The following is an 18,236-nucleotide window of genomic DNA, read 5'->3' on the forward strand; positions in this document are numbered from 1 at the left end:
GTGGAGGCTCCAGCATAGCAGTGGGGAGCACAGGCCATTGGGTGCACAGAGGTGAGAGATCACCCTGCAGCTCCCACTCAGGACACGGACTCGGCGGTGAGGCTGCACCTGACCCTGACACAGTGCAAGGGCTGGGTCTGCCCCAGAAACACCCTGAGGCCCTGCTCCTCCGCACCAGGTGCAGGCAGGCAGGCTCAGCCTGGCAGGATCCCTAGTGTGGAAGGGCTTAGTGTGGGGGGCTCCAGGTGTGGGGTGAGAGGGTCCTGTGTGACGCAATCTGGATGCGGGTGGATGAGTGGGAGGTCCGGATGCAGTTGGGATCTGGATGCACAGGAGCAATGGGACTCTGCAGCTGAGTCTAGATGAAGGTGCTTGGGGCTCAGCAGGGTGGGTCTGGGCGTGGGGCTCTGCACGTGTGGGGCTCAGTGGAGGGTCTGGGGTCCAGGTACAGCTGGTTGAAACTCAGTAGGGTGGAGGTCCAGGGGGCTCGTTGGGGTGGTCTGGGTGCAGCAGGAGTATGGCTCGTCAGGGTGCAGTCTTGGGGGCTGGATGCGGGAGAAGAGGGCGGGGCTCAGCAGGGGGCTGCAGGGAGTGAGGCTCGGCGGGGTGGGAGTTAGGGTGTGGGGGACTCGTGGGGGGTTCTGGGTGGGGGGGGACTAAGGCTCTGCAGGGGTCTGGATGCACGAGGGTTGGGTGATCGGTGAAGCAGCTCCCCATACAGTGACCCTTCCCCCCACAGCTGAGGAGTGATGGGGGCAGAAAGCAGGATGAGGTGGAGTTTCCTGCAGCCAGGGGAGATTTCTGGGGCTGGGTTTAACCCGGACATGGCCACTCCTTGCAAGTGAAGATCAAGTCCCATCCCCTCCTACCCCCAGCCCAGCCAGGACTAGCAGCTGAGCTTGGCGCAGGGCAAGAGCCACCAGCTGGATCTTCCTCAGTCCCGCCTCCTGCCCCACAGTGCTCTCCCTCGATGCCAGCTGCTCTGGGTGCCTAAATGACACGCCCACACTGCTGGAGCTTTGCTTCCCAGTCAGAAAGTCATTTTTCTGTGCGGAAACAAAGAAATCTGCGGGGGACATGAATTCTGTGAACATGCAGTGGCGCAGAATTTCCCCCAGGAGTAACACATCTATGCCAGACTCGCTGTGTGACCTTATGGAAGTTACCATCTCTGTGTCTCAGATTATCCGTTTGTACAAATGGATATACTACTTATCTACTTCCCTCCCCCGAAATAGTATTGATAAGTTTACTTATGGTTGTAAAACATTTGGTGATCCTTTCATAAAAGGCGCTAAATGTACAGTAATATTAGTTATTTACCAAAAAACCCCATGTATTAACCTAATGTTTTAAAAAGCAAGAAACTTTAAAATGCAGGTATTGTCTGAAGCTAACACTTGAACAACTAAAAACTTGGATTATAATAGCACATCAGTTATACCAAGCAGCAGCAGGGTTAACATTATCACCTGCTAAATAGTTTGATTCTAGTCATTCCTAAAATCTAAACATCAAGCCAGAAAACTTCAGGTATCATTTTCAGGTAATTTTCATCTAAAAGCAGTTGTATGAAACAAGTTTTTTTTTTTTTTAACATTTGAGTAAGGAAAAATTAATGATTTCCAAAACACGTGTTTTATGATACCCTACAGAAAGTTAACACACAGATTTATAAACTCTACCAAAATATTAGCAACATATGAAGACTTTAATAATTCATTTTTTCCCATCTGCTTTTTTTATGTTATGTTTTGTGTTTATACACAGAGCAGATTATACTCCAAGTTGTTACCTGCATAGCACAGGAGGTAACTCAAAACATTCTTCCATCTTCTCTTCCAAATGACAGAACAGTAGCCATTTCATTATTGCTTCTTTTAACACGCACCCAGTATTTCCTTCACAATTATTCTGCACCATTCCTACTTCCAAAGTTTCTGGTACTACATAAGCAGTCATTGCTAATGCCAAACAACGTGCAGCAGGACTACAACAAAACAGAGCAAAGAACAGCTTGTGGGAAATCATAATTAAATGTATATTCGACTACTATCATTATGAGGCAAAGTCTTTATTTCTGGATCCTGGACAGCTCTAAGAATATTGTCAAATGCATAAATAAAGTACTTAATAAGCATGCACATTAAAAATTCCTGTATAAGAATACTCACTCTGCATGCATTTTCAAACCCATATTTTAGACGTTATAGATTCCACTTGTCTATTTTAAAACTATTTGGATCCGGTCTTTTGAAATTAGATTAATTTTAAAAGAACAAAAAATATGCTTTACTTTGTTTCAACAAAAGTAGAATGAATCTATATTGGCCAAAATTTGTTTTTAAGAAGCTTGTCCTGGTCACATCTCTTCCATGTCAACTTTCAGACTGGAGTGAGTTTTTATGGCTGAGTTATAAATGTCTGAAAAACAGGTTTTAACACACATGTACAGTACTTAATTAAAACGCCACAAGAACAAATTTAGTATTTCTGTTCATGGAGGAAAAACAGCTATAGAGAGTCAAAGACACAAGATACACTATCCCTGGTTCCCATCTTCTTACCTGGAAGGCTTGTATGCAGACCCTGAAAATATCTTCCAGAGTTCTTTGTCTATTACAATAAGGTTTCCTTGAATTATGGCTCCAAGTAACCCAAAGCTTTCTGTTTCAACTTGCTGAAAACTTATGCTGCGAACTGTAAGAGACCAAACTTTTGCCCAGATTCTCTGCAGCTCCAACTTTTGTGTGCTTTCCAAATCTAATTTTTGGCTCTGACAAACAGCAACCTCTGTAAGGCACCTTAGCACATATGGGGTCCTTTCCCCTTTTCTCTGCTGATGTAGTAGCTGGTGTAGTATAGTGAGTAAGGGAGATAATTCACGGTTAGGAAGACTCATAGGATACTTTGATATCAATCGGGCTGTAATCTGCAACCTTAAAAACAGAAAGTGAAGGCAATTAATTTGAAATGTACATAAATTCATCATGTGTTGAAAAGCAGTAAAATATAATATAAGCAGTTTCAGAGAATCATTTTATACTTCTATTGTATATTTAACTGTGATTGTTTAAGTGTTCAGGATAGCTTGTTCAATCACCAATTATTCTGTCATTATGTTCAGCCTCAGCCACACAAATGCTGTTTTACAAGTTGATTGTCAGATATCAGTAAAGCAAACAGAAAATTAATTTTCTTGTCTGTAATTTCATTTCTCACAGATAACCACAACAAAATCTTTGTCTTATTTTTAGTAAAAGTCACGGACAGGTCACACATAATAACCAAAAAAAACCACCGACGCCCATGACCTGTCCGTGACTTTTACTAAAAATAACCATGACAAAATGAGGAGAGGAGAGAGTCCAGCACCCACGGCTGCTCGAGTTCCAGGTTCAACCCACTCCTCACAATGGCTGGGAGCTGCAGGGGCACCCCACCCCGTGGCCCATGGTGTCTGGGAGCTGTGGGGTGGCCCTGCCACTTGCAGCGCCTGGGAGCTGTCGGGCGCCCCTGCCCACAGGGACTTGGAGCTGTGGGGGTCCCCTGCCACCCAGGGTGGTTTGGAGCTGGGGGTGTCCCTCCCCCACCCGCTGTGGCTAGGTGCTGCAGGGTGTCCCCTGCCACCCACAGAGGCTGGGAGCTGTGAAGTCCCTGCTACCTGGCAGCTAAGAGCTGCTGGATCCCCTACCCTGCAGCTGAGACCTCCAGCCACAAACTCTCTGGAAGTCACGGAATCCGCGACTTCCGTGGCAAAAATCTTAGCTTTACTCATAGATTATAAAGCTGGAAGGAACAACTCTGATTATCTAGCCTGCCTCCTGTATAAAACAGGCCATACGATTTCCCTGAATTAATTCCTGTTTGAACTAAAGCACCTCTTTTAGAAAAAATTCAATCTTGATTTAAAAAATCTTCCAGTGGAGAATCCACCTCAGCCCTTTGTAAACTTTTCCAACAATTAATTCCTTTCGCTGTTTAAAAATGTGCCCCTTATTTGCAGCTTGAGTTTGTCTAGCTTCAACTTCCAACCACTGGATCTTGTTATACCTTTATCTGCTATGTCAAAGATTACAATATTGTTATACTCCTCAAGCCAGTTTACCCAGCATAAAATAGTGAGAATAGAGATGAGGTTCTCACCCCAGGGCATTATTCTTATTGCAACTCCACAGCCCCACATGAAAGCTGGTATTTTCATTCACCATCGTTTCATTGTCATTCGTTAGTCATATATCATGTCAGACCTGAAGAAGACCACTGTGTAGCTCAAAAGCTTATCTCTGTCACCAACAGAAGTTGGTTCAATAAAAGATATTACCTCACCCACCTTGTCTCTCTCATATATCATGTCAGTTATCCAAGTCAGCAATGTGAAAGTTATGACTTCTAACTATTATGTGGTATTTGACTTAGAAGCTTTTATAACAAGAATTTCAAGAACATCCCTCATGATTTTTCAAGAGCTGGGAAAAGCTAGGCTGATTCCATGACAGCCTCCCTGTATGTTCTGTATCTGAGCACCTTACTTTGCAGCACAAGGCATTTGGGAGACAACTGAGTATAAAATGTAGGAGTCCACAGATTATGAAATAATTGAATGTGAAACTAAAACCTGTTAAGTTATTTGTACTGATTTCAGTTCCAAGGTAAAAGAATAAAGGTGTTTTTACCAAGGTATGACATCAAAATCATTCTGTGATATTTGCAGGTTGTCTCGAATTATTTCCCAGCCCAATTCGATCTTCCTACGCTTGCTTGGTGCAGCTTCATCTCCAGACTCTCTTTGTGTAACAGTGTACGACTGGGTTATCTCCAAGACTTTGGTGTCTTCAGTAAAGACCTTTCCAAAGATATAGTAAAAAGAGAACCCATTAATAAAAGTATTCAAGTACTCACATAAGAACATAAGAATAGCTCTACTGGGTCAGACCAAAGGTCCATCTAGCCCAGTATCCTGTCTTCTGACAGTAGCCAGTGCCAGGTGCCCCAGAAGGAATGAACAGAACAGGTAATCATCAAGTGATCCATCCCGTCGCTCATTCCCAGCTTCTGGAAACCAGAGGTTAGGGACACTATTCCTGCCCATCCTGGCTAAAAGCCATTGATGGACCTATCCTCCATGAATTTATCTAGTTCTTTTTTGAACCCTGTTATGGTCTTGGCCTTCATAACATCCTCTGGCAAGGAGTTCCACAGGTTGACTATGCATTGTGTGAAGAAATACTTCCTTTTGTTTTAAACCTTCTGTCTATTAATTTCATTTGGTGACTCCTAGTTCTTGTGTTATGAGAAGTAGTGAACAACACTTCCTTATCTACTTTCTCTACACCAGTCATGATTTTATAGACCTCAATCATATCTCCCCTTAGCTGTCTCTTTTCCAAGCTGAAAAGTCCCAGTCTTATTAATCTCGCCCTTTATGGAAGCTGTTCCATACCCCTAATCATTTTTGTTGCCCCTTTTCTGAACCTTTTCCAATATATCTTTTTTGAGATGGGGCGACCACATCTGCACACAGTATTCAAGATGTGGGCGTACCATGGATTTATATAGAGGCAACATATTTTCTGTCCTATTATCTATCCTTTCTTAATGATTCCCAGCATTCTGTTCGCTTTTTTGACTGCTGCTGCACTTTAAGTGGATGTTTTCAGAGAACTATCCAGTTTTGAGAGATCCTTTTGTAGCTCTTTGCAGTCTGCCTGGGTCTTAACTATCTTTAGTAATTTTGTATCATCTGCAAATTTTGCCACCTCACTGTTTACCCCTTTTTCCAGATCATTTATGAATATGTTGAATAGGACTGGTCCCAGAACAGACCCCTGGGGGATACCATTATTTACCTCTCTCCATTCTGAAAACTGACCATTTATACCTATCCTTTGTTTCCTATCTTTTAACCAGTTACCAATCCATGAGAACACCTTCCTCTTATCCCATGGCAGCTTACTTTGCGTAAGAGCCTTTGGTGAGGGACCTTGTCACCCTCACCCTCTATTAAAGGCCATGAGATGTTTCACACTAAGAGTATGTCTATATTCTGAGTTGGGAGTATGATTCTGAGCTTGAGGAGACATGTACATACTAGTTCTAATTGAGCTAATGCACTAAAAATAGAGCATAACATCAGTGGCCCAGTCACAGGAGGGGTTAGCTGCTCCGTGTAGTACATAGCATCTCTTATGAGCATCCACTCGGAGCAGCTAGCCCCTCCCACTGCTTGCACTGCTGGGTCAACACTCTTTTTTACTGAGCTAGCTCAATCAGAACTAGTGCGAATATGTCTCCTCCATCTGGGAATCACATCACCAGCTTACAAGGTAGACACACCTGAAGTTAATCATTATTTACCATCTATAAAGCACTCCAGAGAATTCTCATTTCCCTCTTAGCTTGCTTCACAACCTTCAAAGACCACACATGGCAACAACTCAGATACTGGCAGAGGGCACAAGGATGCTGCTGTCTCCAGCACTATCAATGCTATGCCTGTCAGCCATTAGGATTTGATCAGAGATTTGCTTCCTGTTCTCCAGAAGCAAAGTGACCTACTGCCTCTGTCATCTGAAAAGCAAGAAGCCTAGCTTGGGATCTTCCTTCAAAAGCAAGGCTTGGAACTATGAGACGTAAGTATTATTACAGTACTTCGGCTCTCCAGTAATTAATCAATAAGGGTAGGATTTTCACAAGAGCCCAAAGTGATTTAGGAGCACAAAGTACCATTGACTTTCAATGAAACTTGTGCTTCCAAGTCACATAAACAGTCATATAAAAATATCAATTACCCATTCTTTCAACTGCACACAGAATAAAAGTACTAACTAAATATGAATTTCTGCAACAACAAATAATTTTGCTCTATTTAGAATTCCTTGATATTAAAAAGCGTACCAGAAATATAAGGACGCTTCTCCCTTACAAGCCTGTAACCATGTTAAACTTTCAAATAAAACAAATTTAAACACTTTCAGCAGCAAACAGAAAATGTCTGCTTCCATCTGTACCTTACACATGGAAATATTTTGGGGAAAGTTAAACCAAAACGTCACTAGAGCAATTAAATTTATCTATAAACTGAACAGGAGGGCTCCTTCTGCAGTCTGTGCAGCCTCTATTAGACCTGAGTATTAGGATCTCAAGACTGTTGTTTAATTGAGGCCAAAAAGAACATGTCTCTAGACCAGAGACTAAAGATACTGAAATATAAGTAAATTATGAACAAAAATCTGTAAGACATATTAATGGAAAATTGAAGTGTGTGAATAGCATAGTACAGTATACAGATCAACTTTACATTCATTTGGAACAATGTGTAGAAATGTCATTTACTTGATGACAAATATCAGCCATTAATTCAATCAAGTTTTCCTTTACAGCAATGTTGCGTGATCCTGAAGAATACTTTCCTCTACTGCCAATGACACTTAACTCATTCACCAGCAGATCATACAAGTTGTGTAAGATTCTTTGCCATTTTGCTGAGTCATATGCACCTGTATGTGAAAAGATAAAATTTAAGTTATATATGCAGTTTATCTGCCATAATCTGACTAAATAATCTGACTATACAATATAACTTTCTATGTTCGCAGATGAGCAGAGACTGCTTAACAGCAATTAGAGTTGTATTTTTCAGGAGGTTTTATAATGCAAACATTTGCTATTTAAAACAAAAAATGTTCAAACATTTGCAAAGATGGGGGAAGACAGGATAAAGTCTGGATGCCAAATAAGAGGAAGGGGAAAAAATAAAATAAAATCAAGAATCCCACCCTCATCTGTTCCAACCTAAACATCCAGAACTAAGCAGCTCCCACCCCCAGAGACTCAAGGTCCCCAGTACAGCCACTCCTGCCACTTGTCTCGGGGAGGGGCTAGAATACTACCCCAGCAGCAGCCAGGAACAGCTGACTCATGTGTCTTCTCAACCCAGGGACACAACAGGTGTCACAGATTACATTGCAGAATTTTAATACCCAACATACTCTGATTTGGCCCTGCCCTATCCTCCTTGCCCTTTCAAAGCAGCAGATGTACCAGGAGCATCCATCTCCAGCATCCCCTGTGCAAAAGAAGAACCCTGGGGTGAAGATGGCCTTACATAGATTTTTTTTTTTTTGTTGGATATAGGCAAGATGCAAACATAGACAGTGAAGGCCAGGGACCCTATATGTTGGGGTTTGGGGGCAGATTCTAAGAGAATGCAGGGGAACGTGGTCTAAGAGGGACTTCAGTATAACTGGGGATTAATTGTTAACAAGAGATTAATAAAAAAATTTAATGCGTTTAAAAAAACACTACAATGGGTTGGACAGTAGTAAATACAAATCAGTAGTTAGGAAACAGAGTTGACAGGGGAAGCTAAAGGTATTGAACAAAAATCTATGCCTGGTAGTGCTAAGAACAATAAAAAGGAATTTTGTACATGTATTAGAAACAAGCAAAACCCTAGTGATGGTATGGGTCCAATACTAGACAAGGATGGTAAAATTATCAGTTATGTTGCAGAAAAGGCGGAAGTGTTCAATAAATATTTCTGTTCTGTATTCCAAAGGAAGCAGGGTGATGTATTCATGTCTTGCAATGATAATGAAATACTTTCTTCCCATCAAAAACTAGGGAGGATATTAAAGAGCAACTATTAAGTTAAACATTTTAAAATCTACAGGATTTGCACCCAAGAGTATTAAATGAATTAACCGAGGAGATCTCTGAACCATTAATATTGATTTAACAAATCTTGGAACACTGGAAGTGTTCGAGGACTGGGGGAAAAAAACCCTAATGTTGTGCCAATATTTAAAAAAGAGTGAATGGGATGGCAGGGAAATTATAGACCAGTTAGCCTGACATCAATACAGGGCAAAAATCATGGAAATGCTGATATGGCCCAGCAATCAGTAAAATAGTAGCATAATTAATGCCAATCAACATGGTTTTATGGATAAAGGTGCTTGTCAAACAAACTTGGTATTTTTTTTATGAGTTTGGTTAATAAAGGTAAATGTTGACATAATGGACTTAGACTTTTGCAAGGTATTTAACTTAGTCCCATATGACATTTGGATAAAGAATTACCACTATACAAAATCTATGTAGACGATATTAATTCATATATCACATAAAGTAACTGTAAATGGGGCATCATCATCCCAAGGGAGTGTTTCTAATGAGTTCCTGCAGGTATCTATTCTCAGCCCATTTTATTCAATCTCTTTAAGAATGATCTAGAAGAAAATATAAAATCATTCCTGCTAAAGTTTGCAAATGATACGAAAATTGGTGGAGTATTAAATAATGATGGGGACAGATCAGTTATATAGACCAACATCGACTGCTTTGTAAGGGGGCTCACTTGAACATCCTATGTTTTAACACAGCCAAATGCAAGGCCATACAACATCTAGGTACAAAGAACATAGGTTGCATTTATAAGATGGGGGACTGTATCCTGGAAAGCTGTGACACTGACAAGGACTTGGGGTCATGGTAGATAACCAGTTGAATATGTGCTTTCAAGGAGATGATGTCACTGAAATGGCAAACAGGATCCCTGGATGTATAAGGTGGGGAATATGAACTAGAGGTAGGTGGTATTTCCTTTGTATATGTTTATAGTGAGATCATTACTAGAATAGTGTGTCCAATTTTGGTTTCTACTCTTCAAAAAGGATGTTGAAAAATTACAGAAGGTTCTTAAATGAGAGGTAAGACTAATCAAAGGTCTAGAACAGCGTTTCTCAAAGGGGGGTCTGCGAGGGTACTCCAGGGGGTCCATGGGCCCCGCTGATCAACTCCTCCCCTCCCGCCCTGTGCCTTCTGCATGCCTATGTTTTCCAGGATGTCAGACTAGATCAGGGGCGGGCAAACTTTTTGGCCTGAGGGCCGCATCGGGTTTTGGAAATTGTATGGAGGATTGGTTAGGGGAGGGGCTCGTGGCCCAGCCCCCATCCTCTAGCCACACCCCGTCCCCTCCAGGACCCCTGCCCCAGCCACACACACCCCGCTCCCTGTCCCCTGACCGCCCCCCTGCCGCCACATCCAACCCCCCTCCTCTCATTCCTGACACACACCTCCGGGATCCCTGCCCCATCCAACCACTCTTTCTCCCTGTCCCCTGACTGCCCCCAGAATCCCAGCCCCTGACTGCCCCCCGCCACCCCATCCAACCCCCCCTCCTTCCTGACTGCCCCCCTGGGACCCATGCCCCATCCAACCACCCCTTCTCCTTGTCCCCTGACTGCCCCCCGCCACCCCATCCAACCTCCCCTCCTTCCTGACTGCCCGCCCGGAACCCCAGCCCCCATTTAACCCCCCTGTTCCCCGCCCTCTGACCGCCCCGATCCCTATCCACATCCCCGCCCCCTGACCACCACCTCGAACTCCCCTGCCCTCTATCAACCCCCATCCCCGCTCCCTACCCCCTTACCGCGCTGCCTGGAGCACAGGTGGCCGGTGGCACTACAGCATGCCACCTGGCTGGAGCCAGCCACGCCACGGCGCAGCGCACCGGGTCAGGCCGGGCTCTGCAGCTGTACTGCCCCAGGAGCTCGCAGTCCCGCTGCCCAGAGCATTGCGGTGGCAGGGTGAGCTGAGGCTGCGGGGGAGGGGGAACAGCAGGGGAGGGGCTGGGGGCTAGCCTCCGGGGCAGCACGGTCCCGCGTGCCGGATGTGGCCCGCAGGCCATAGTTTGCCCACCTCTGGACTAGATGACCATAATGGTCACTCCCGGTCCTAGTATCTATAAAAAATTAATAAGATGTGAACATGTGTGCCAATCTGCACTTTGCTCATTCCTGTATGTTGTATCCATTCCCCCCAGCCTTTTCCCCCCTCCTGCTTTTCTTTTTAAATTCTAAAGTCTTTGACCAGATGCTGGGTGTTCCCATTCAGCACCTAGCATATTTTGAGTGCTATTATAATATAATAATAGTTAAAACCACGTATTCCCCCAATTCAATCAGCTCTAATGCACAGTGTAAAACTATAGAGAAGAAATAGTTACTCCTGTGATTATTCTCCAAGTTTACCGGTGACATCCAGAACTTCTGCGCTCATGCAACTTGAACTCTCACATCATATAGCAAAAATTTGCTAAAATTAGAAAAGCAAAAAAACAAAAGAAGCTTTTTATTGTGTACCTTTCTCCTGTGTTTTGGCTCCCTTTGGATGATGAACATGAACCTGCAGTTGAAGTAACTCAATTATTAACTCCTTTACAGACTCTTTCGGTCTATACTGAGTCCATATATAAAGAACCGTAGGAAGAATTTCTTCTCCTAGCTTACAAATCCGCATACGACAGTTCACAGCATACACACTGAAGATGACATTAATTGCTGGAAGAATATGATCCAGACCTGCAGAGGCGTTCTCCTGCCTGGAATATAAACCAAGCACTTCATCTACAGCAAAAATAGCCAACTTTCTGTTGATAAGAAGTATTAACAAATAAAGAATGACTTGTCTGGATTTTTTTAAAATCTAGTCCTTGAACTGTAAATTGAGCACTGAACAAACCTAATTTAATAAATAAGGCAAGAATATTCGAAAGACCTCACCTCTGAATACTTGCAGATAATGCAAAAAACTTCCAGAATACATATAAATGCAGAAAAGATTCACATTTCAAAGAGCTCTGAGTAAACGGAAAGTTGTTGAAGGTCAGAATCACAGAAGTCAGGGATCAATGAGCCTCCACAGACCATCAAGTCCAACCCCAATTACCTAGGACAAATTATCCTCTGAAATACAATTCTGACACACAAAACAAAAAGCTGAGAATTACCTTGCACACTGTAGTGCTTTATCAAAGAAGCAAAAAAGATTGGAATTTAGTTCATCAGTTTGGAAGCAGCATCCTCTGATCAGTGTGTGAATTATTCTAGCCACCAAAACTCTGTTAATATCTCTGGAAGGTTTGAGATACAATTTGCAGTACAGGGTCAGCAGTTCTGTAAACATAATTCAAAGAATCAAAAATCATATAAAAGTATAACTGTCTCCTTAGCCTGGGTAAAACAGTGATTTAAGAGACCAGAACATACAATTCTAACAAGCTGATTAAATGCAGAAGTTACACAGGAAGGAAAAACCACCACTTAAACCGTAAAATTAAAATATTTTGCCTGTGTTCTGAAAATATCCACTTGCTATTAACATCATAGACATTTGGATCATTATTCACAAAAGTTAATTCCCTGTTTTGCAATTTAACTGCACACAGAAACATTAAGAAAATATTATCTAAACGTATCACAGGTAGCTGAATGCCACAAAAAACAAAACAGAATAACAAAAAAACTGAAAAAAAACTGAAGGGGAAAAAAAACAAAACCTAAAGACTACTAACTAACATTTCAGCTAATTCTTACAGAGAATTATTTCACTCCCTTTTAGCATGTCACCAGTCAGAATTTTCACTTGTACTATGATATGGCAGAGTGTAACGTTCCAATGAGTACCAGCAGAACAATGGAAAAGGTGTATTAGGTACTATTAAAATTTGTTTTTCTCCATTTTCTAATATTTTTATTTAATAGGTAATTATTAAACCAATACTTCATAGAGCTTTGAAGATGCAGTGTTACACGGTATAAGCATTATTTTTATATCTTGTAGGAGAGGATATATAAAAAGAGCTTTAGAGATCAGTACTAAAACCTACAGGGACATCTCAGTAGTACCCTGCGCAGACACAAAATTTATATCCATGGATGCAGATATCCCGGAGCTGCAGGGTTCTACCGCAGCCAGTGCCCCGCACAGGCAGCTCCTCTGGCATGGCTGTACCACCCTCAGCCCCACCCCCTGGGGCGAGTACCGAGCTCACTGGCAGCGGTCCCTGGTCACGCTAGCGTGTGCTAGCGGCTCACACTCTCCCGGACTGTGCACCTTTAATTCAGCCCTCTTGTGCATATGCATTATACAGTAATTAGAGATCCGTGTCTGTCACAGAGGTGGCGGAAGTCACGGATTCCGTGACTTTCTGTGACCTCCGTGACTTCTGTAGGGGCCAGTGTGGCTGACCCCAGGGCTGCCCAAGCAGCTGGCTCCAGGGTCCTACTCTCCTAATGGTACAGCTGGGCTATTCTTCTGTTCAGTGTTAAAATTGCAAATTCATTTTCCACCAGCACTAAAATTCAGTGATCTGCCAAAAATGAATCAAATGAGCAATCAGCTCCAAAATCCCCAAATCGTTACCATTATGTGGTGACCCTAACAGCTCTTTGTGGCTATGGAATGCGAGTCCGCACTCACTTAAGAACTTAATAACTGCTACAACATGCTTAAGGACATCTCTCCAGTACTGACACTCTGCCTGAAACTGCTGAACTAGGTCCCTATCAACTGCCTTTGCATGCCATATCCGTGTAAGGATACAATTTCGGTGGTCCAAGTTTTTCTCACTTTCAGAAAGACATTCAGGGTGTTTCCAATTATTGAAACCTTCGATAAAGGCATGTGTTTTGGTTGAAAGAAGTTTGCAGGCAAAGCAGTAAACATTTCCAGGAGACGGTGAGTAAATAAGCCAATGCCACATAACAGATTCACCATTGTGCAGCTGAAAAGAGAACAGATCTTCAGACAGCAAATGTGTCTTCCCTCCAATCACCCAAGCAGAAGCACAGAATTTTTTTTTTTTATATATATATATTTTTTTGGACAGGCAGCTGAACTCATAGCAATCCAAAAATTCCTGAAACTTTCATCAGTGTTATCCCACAACGCAGGATCACTGCTAAATTCATCTGCTTGTACTGAACGTGTCTCATCAGCATAATTCAGTCCCAGCTTGCCTGCCTCACGCAGATCCTGATCTGTACTTTCCTCTTCTTGAAGGCCAAGGCCTCCATTGCCAGTAAGAGTGTCTGCTGAACAAACCTTGTCAGCTTGTCCACTGTTTCTCCTTTCACTCTCTCCTTGACGTATTGATTTATTGTCAGTATTTTTTGTACCAAAGCAACTTCTTTAACCTCTTTTGCTTGTTTCAGCTTTCTCCTAGCACTCCTGCTTAATGCTGATCCATAGTGTGGATTTCATAAACAAATTTAGTGGCGGTAAGTTTTTTTTTTTTTTTACTGTCAATTCTAATGGACATGGTTGGTACCTAACCAATCACATAGCAAGTCATTAAATGTTCCAAACAGAAGTTTGTCTTTTCAAATAATACCTGCTGCAACAGGCAAATGACTTGCTATGTGATTGGTTAGGTATCAACCATGTTCATTAGAATTGACAGTAAAAAAAAAAACTTACCGCCACTAAATTTGTTTATGAAATCCACACTATGGATCAGCATTAAGCAGGAGTGCTAGGAAAAAGCTGAAACAAGCAAAAGAGGTTAAAGAAGTTGCTTTGGTACAAAAAATACTGACAATTAATTAGTGAGAGAAATGGATTGGGGGAGGGAGTTCTTGGACTTTTTAATTTCTTAGGTTTGTTGCTGTAATGATATCCTCAGTCGCATCTTCAAAGCATGCTCCACTCTCCTGCATCATGTGGGGACCCAGCCATGTTGGAGATGAGTGACAATTTTACTCTGTTCATCTTGGTGGAGTGCCAAGTATCTGTACATGTGTGAGAGCCTGGTGGAGGGGATATTTAAAAGGTTATGAACCTTCATGGTTTGAGACATGAGTCAACCTCTGTCGCTCCCACTTCGAAACCCCATAAGTGCACCTTCCTCAAATCAGGGCACAGCAGGGCGGGTGGTGGTATTGGTCCGTGGAGCAAGGGGCTGGGCAAATCGGGGTACCTACCTCTCCGCCGGAATGTCTGGAACTGGATCCGGGAGCCAGACAGTTCTTTTTGTCAGCAGCTGAGCAGCTCTTCCAGGCTTCAGCAGCAGCTGCTGCTCTTCCCACCCTCTCGGTGGGGAGGCTGATTTCAGTTACTCCAGTAACCAGACTTTTAGCGTCCGGTCAGCATTGCTGACCGGACACTGCCAGGCCTCCTTTTCAACTGGACTTTCCAGTCAAAAACTGGAGACCTGGCATTGCGTCCCTCGGTATTAAAAACTGTACCACGAGGGTGGGGGCGGGGGGTGGGACTTGAGGCTTCAGCGCCATGGCTTCTGCCACCAAGGCAGCTGGGGCACCTGACCTCGGGCTTCTGCCCAGCAGCATCTGCCAGGGCTAGGGGCTTCCCACTGCCTGTCCCACAATTTCTGCCAGTGCTCAGGGCTTCTGCCCACCCTATGGCTTCTGCCGGGGCTCGGGGCTTTCACCCCTCCCCCACAAACAGCTTCTGCCACCTGTTTCTTGGGTACCCAATTTTACGGGGTCCCCGTATTAATCCGCCTCTGGTTGGAGATAGGATACTGGTCTAGATGGACTACAGGTCTGATGCAGTATGGCAGCTCTTAGGTTCTTATGTTCAATATCTATGTGTGGATATTTTTAATCAAAACAAGACCAAAAGCATCTGTTGGATGGAGTATATCAGCAATCCCAACTCTTTGTTTTGTCTTTTTTGTCTGAAATTATACCAATTTCCTTCAAGCTACAGTTCAGAATATGATTTTACGTAGTGCTTTTCTCAAGTATGACATCTCTAACCCCTAGGCACTTTCCCAGTAGTGCAACTGTTTCTGAACTTTCTTCTACATTTATGCATGCAATATCTACCCCCATCCTCTCCGTCAAATCTTTCAAGTACAACTTCTTCTGTGGTGCTTAGGGATTTAAAGGAATATGCTGAGCACTATACAGAGGAAGGATTTCTTCCAATCTGCCAACTGATAATGAGCAGGCTGAGGGGCTGCCATGGGCAGCACTTTTGTATTAATTCAGAAATTATGATGTCCCCCTCCTCCATCTTTCATGTGTCAAATGTCATGGAGCACTGCTTTTATGTTCTATCACATTCCCCATCCCTTCAGCCTTTTTTTTATTTTTTGGTCTTCTTAGACTCCAAGTTCTTCAGGTCTATCCCTTACTATATGTCTGCACAGGGCCTAGTACAAAGGGGTCTGCACATGGTTGGGATTTTTGGATATTACCATAATACAGGTAATAATACTCACTGGTAATACATGAACCACACCAGCCAATATAGTCTCAATAATACACTGGACATTAAAATTGATTTGATTGAGTCATTGTTCTCCGTATACAAGTTAACCTACATAGAATAACAGATAATAATAGAGGAATAACACTGTAACATCCACCCCTGCCCCTTTGTCTTGTCTACTTCAATTGTAAAGTCTTTGGGTAGAGGCTATTTCTACTATATATTTGTACAGTGCCTCATACAACAGGGCCTCTTAGTACTACTGACATACAAATAAATAATAACAACAACAAACAGTAAATAACAATAAGATGCCTAAACACATTTCTATACTAGGAAATACATGTTTGTAAACAGACATTATTGAAACAGAAGTGTTATATACTAACCTGACCACTGTTGCTTAGATATCTCACACCAGTATTTCCTCACTGAAAGAACATCCTTTAGTAGTATGCTACTACAGTCAGCTCCATAAACAGCACAACTTGATGCATCTTTCACTATGTCCATGACATAATTCAGAAGCTCCTGACATTTTAATCTGGGTGCTCCTATGCAGAAAATAGCAGGAGGTACAAACATGGGCTTTTTAATTAAACCAAGTATTGAATAATGAAGCCAAGATTAGAATTAGTGAATTCATAAAATCTGAACATTACCATATTTATCTCAAAGTTACAGTGTATTTCCTCCCATTGTATTCTTCCACTACCAACAAATATTTGAAGTAATTTTCTTGTAGCTTGCAACTTTTTTTTGGAAATATTAGGAATAACGCACATATAGCATCTTCTCTGTATATGACAGATCACATTGCAATTTCTATCTGTTTTTGTTAATGCCCTTGTTTTTAAAGAAACCCTTTCTAATAATGAATTTACCTAAAAGACTGTGGTGGTCTGAAAAAAGGGATAAGCCATACAGTGGTTACATTCACAAGCACCAATGAACAGAGAAATAACACAAAGGGATTCTGAGGTTTTAGAATATTAGCATGAAATGAAAGTGATATTCAGCTGAAAAAATGCATGCTAAGACAGGGGTTCTCAACCTTTTTCTTTCTGCCCCCTCCCGTCCCCCCCCTCCCCCAAACATGCTATAAGACCTCCATGGCTCACCTGTGCCACAACAAGTTTTTCTGCATATCAAGTAGATTAAAAGCTAGGGCGGGTGTTAGGAGGCAGCAAGCAGGGCAATTGCCCGGGGCCCCACAAAGCTATGTTGCTTGGACTTTAGCTAAAGCCCCATGCGGCAGGGTTCGGGCTTCAGCCCCGCACGGTGGGGCTCAGGCTCTGGCTTTGGCTTTCTTCCTGGGCCCCTGTGACTCTTAACGCAGGCCCTGCTATCTGGTTTATTTTGGTGGACTCCTTGAAACCTGCTTGCGGCCCCCTAGGGGGCCTCAGACCCCTGGTTGAGAACCACTGTGCTAACACATATAGGAGTCTCAATATTTAATGGAGGGAAAAAACTTGGAGTTATGCTGAAAGAAACATAAGGATGATGATGCAACCAAAGTAGATGAGCTTCCAATGCAACCTGGCAGCAAAAAGCTAAATGTGATTTTGGGCTGCAGAGAAGCGATAGTCCCCATCTACAAGGTTCTGGTGAGTCTGTACTTGAATACTATGTTCAGTTCTGGGCTTCTCAATATGAGAAAGATGTAAACAAATTGGAGGGACTATAGACAGTGTGAGACACATATTTTACTTTGGAGAGCTTAACTGATGAGGAAAGATGAACAGAACTACATAATTTTGTTAGATGATAACTAAGTGGTCAACACACCCTTTTACAGGCATTTGAAAGATGAGGAATTGTCTAGGACTGTCCAGAGGTATAACTAGGAGAAATGGGATATAATTCATAAAACGACAATTCAGGCTGTCAGCAAAACCTTTCTGCTGGTGAGGGTACTTGGGTTATTGAATAGCTTCCCAAGGAAATTGGCAGAAACCTTATCACTTGAAAATTCTGCCTCAAATCATGTTTTCCTCTATGCTTTGTACAAGCACAGTCCACACCGTGAGTGCTCAGTAAACAAGTAGACTATACAAAGCACTACAATTACACTGCAGGTGAAGAAACAATTCTATACTACCACGGAGAGATGAACTAATACAAATTTTCCATCTATAACTTCTAACACCAATGAAAAAGGTTCACTGAGACATTCAAGAAAAATAAGCACTAATTCATAACCATGGTCCCTG

The 18,236-nt window shown here is 42.6% G+C and overlaps 1 protein-coding gene across 1 annotated transcript in view; it reads right to left on the bottom strand.

Annotated features, from left to right (window-relative positions):
• The window catches only part of ATM (ATM serine/threonine kinase), a 111,929-nt gene that overhangs the window by 82,966 nt on the left and 10,727 nt on the right, over positions 1 to 18,236 (bottom strand). The window contains exons 5-11 of the mRNA XM_045018371.1: positions 16,413 to 16,577; positions 11,795 to 11,960; positions 11,148 to 11,386; positions 7,336 to 7,499; positions 4,677 to 4,846; positions 2,568 to 2,939; positions 1,796 to 1,990 (exon numbers count right to left, since the gene is read on the bottom strand). Coding sequence (XP_044874306.1) covers positions 1,796 to 1,990; positions 2,568 to 2,939; positions 4,677 to 4,846; positions 7,336 to 7,499; positions 11,148 to 11,386; positions 11,795 to 11,960; positions 16,413 to 16,577 — 1,471 coding nt within the window. The remainder of the gene's footprint in view (positions 1 to 1,795; positions 1,991 to 2,567; positions 2,940 to 4,676; positions 4,847 to 7,335; positions 7,500 to 11,147; positions 11,387 to 11,794; positions 11,961 to 16,412; positions 16,578 to 18,236) is intronic.

The sequence above is a fragment of the Mauremys mutica genome, chromosome 1 (genome assembly GCF_020497125.1).
Source record: "Mauremys mutica isolate MM-2020 ecotype Southern chromosome 1, ASM2049712v1, whole genome shotgun sequence".
NCBI lineage: Eukaryota > Metazoa > Chordata > Testudines > Geoemydidae > Mauremys > Mauremys mutica.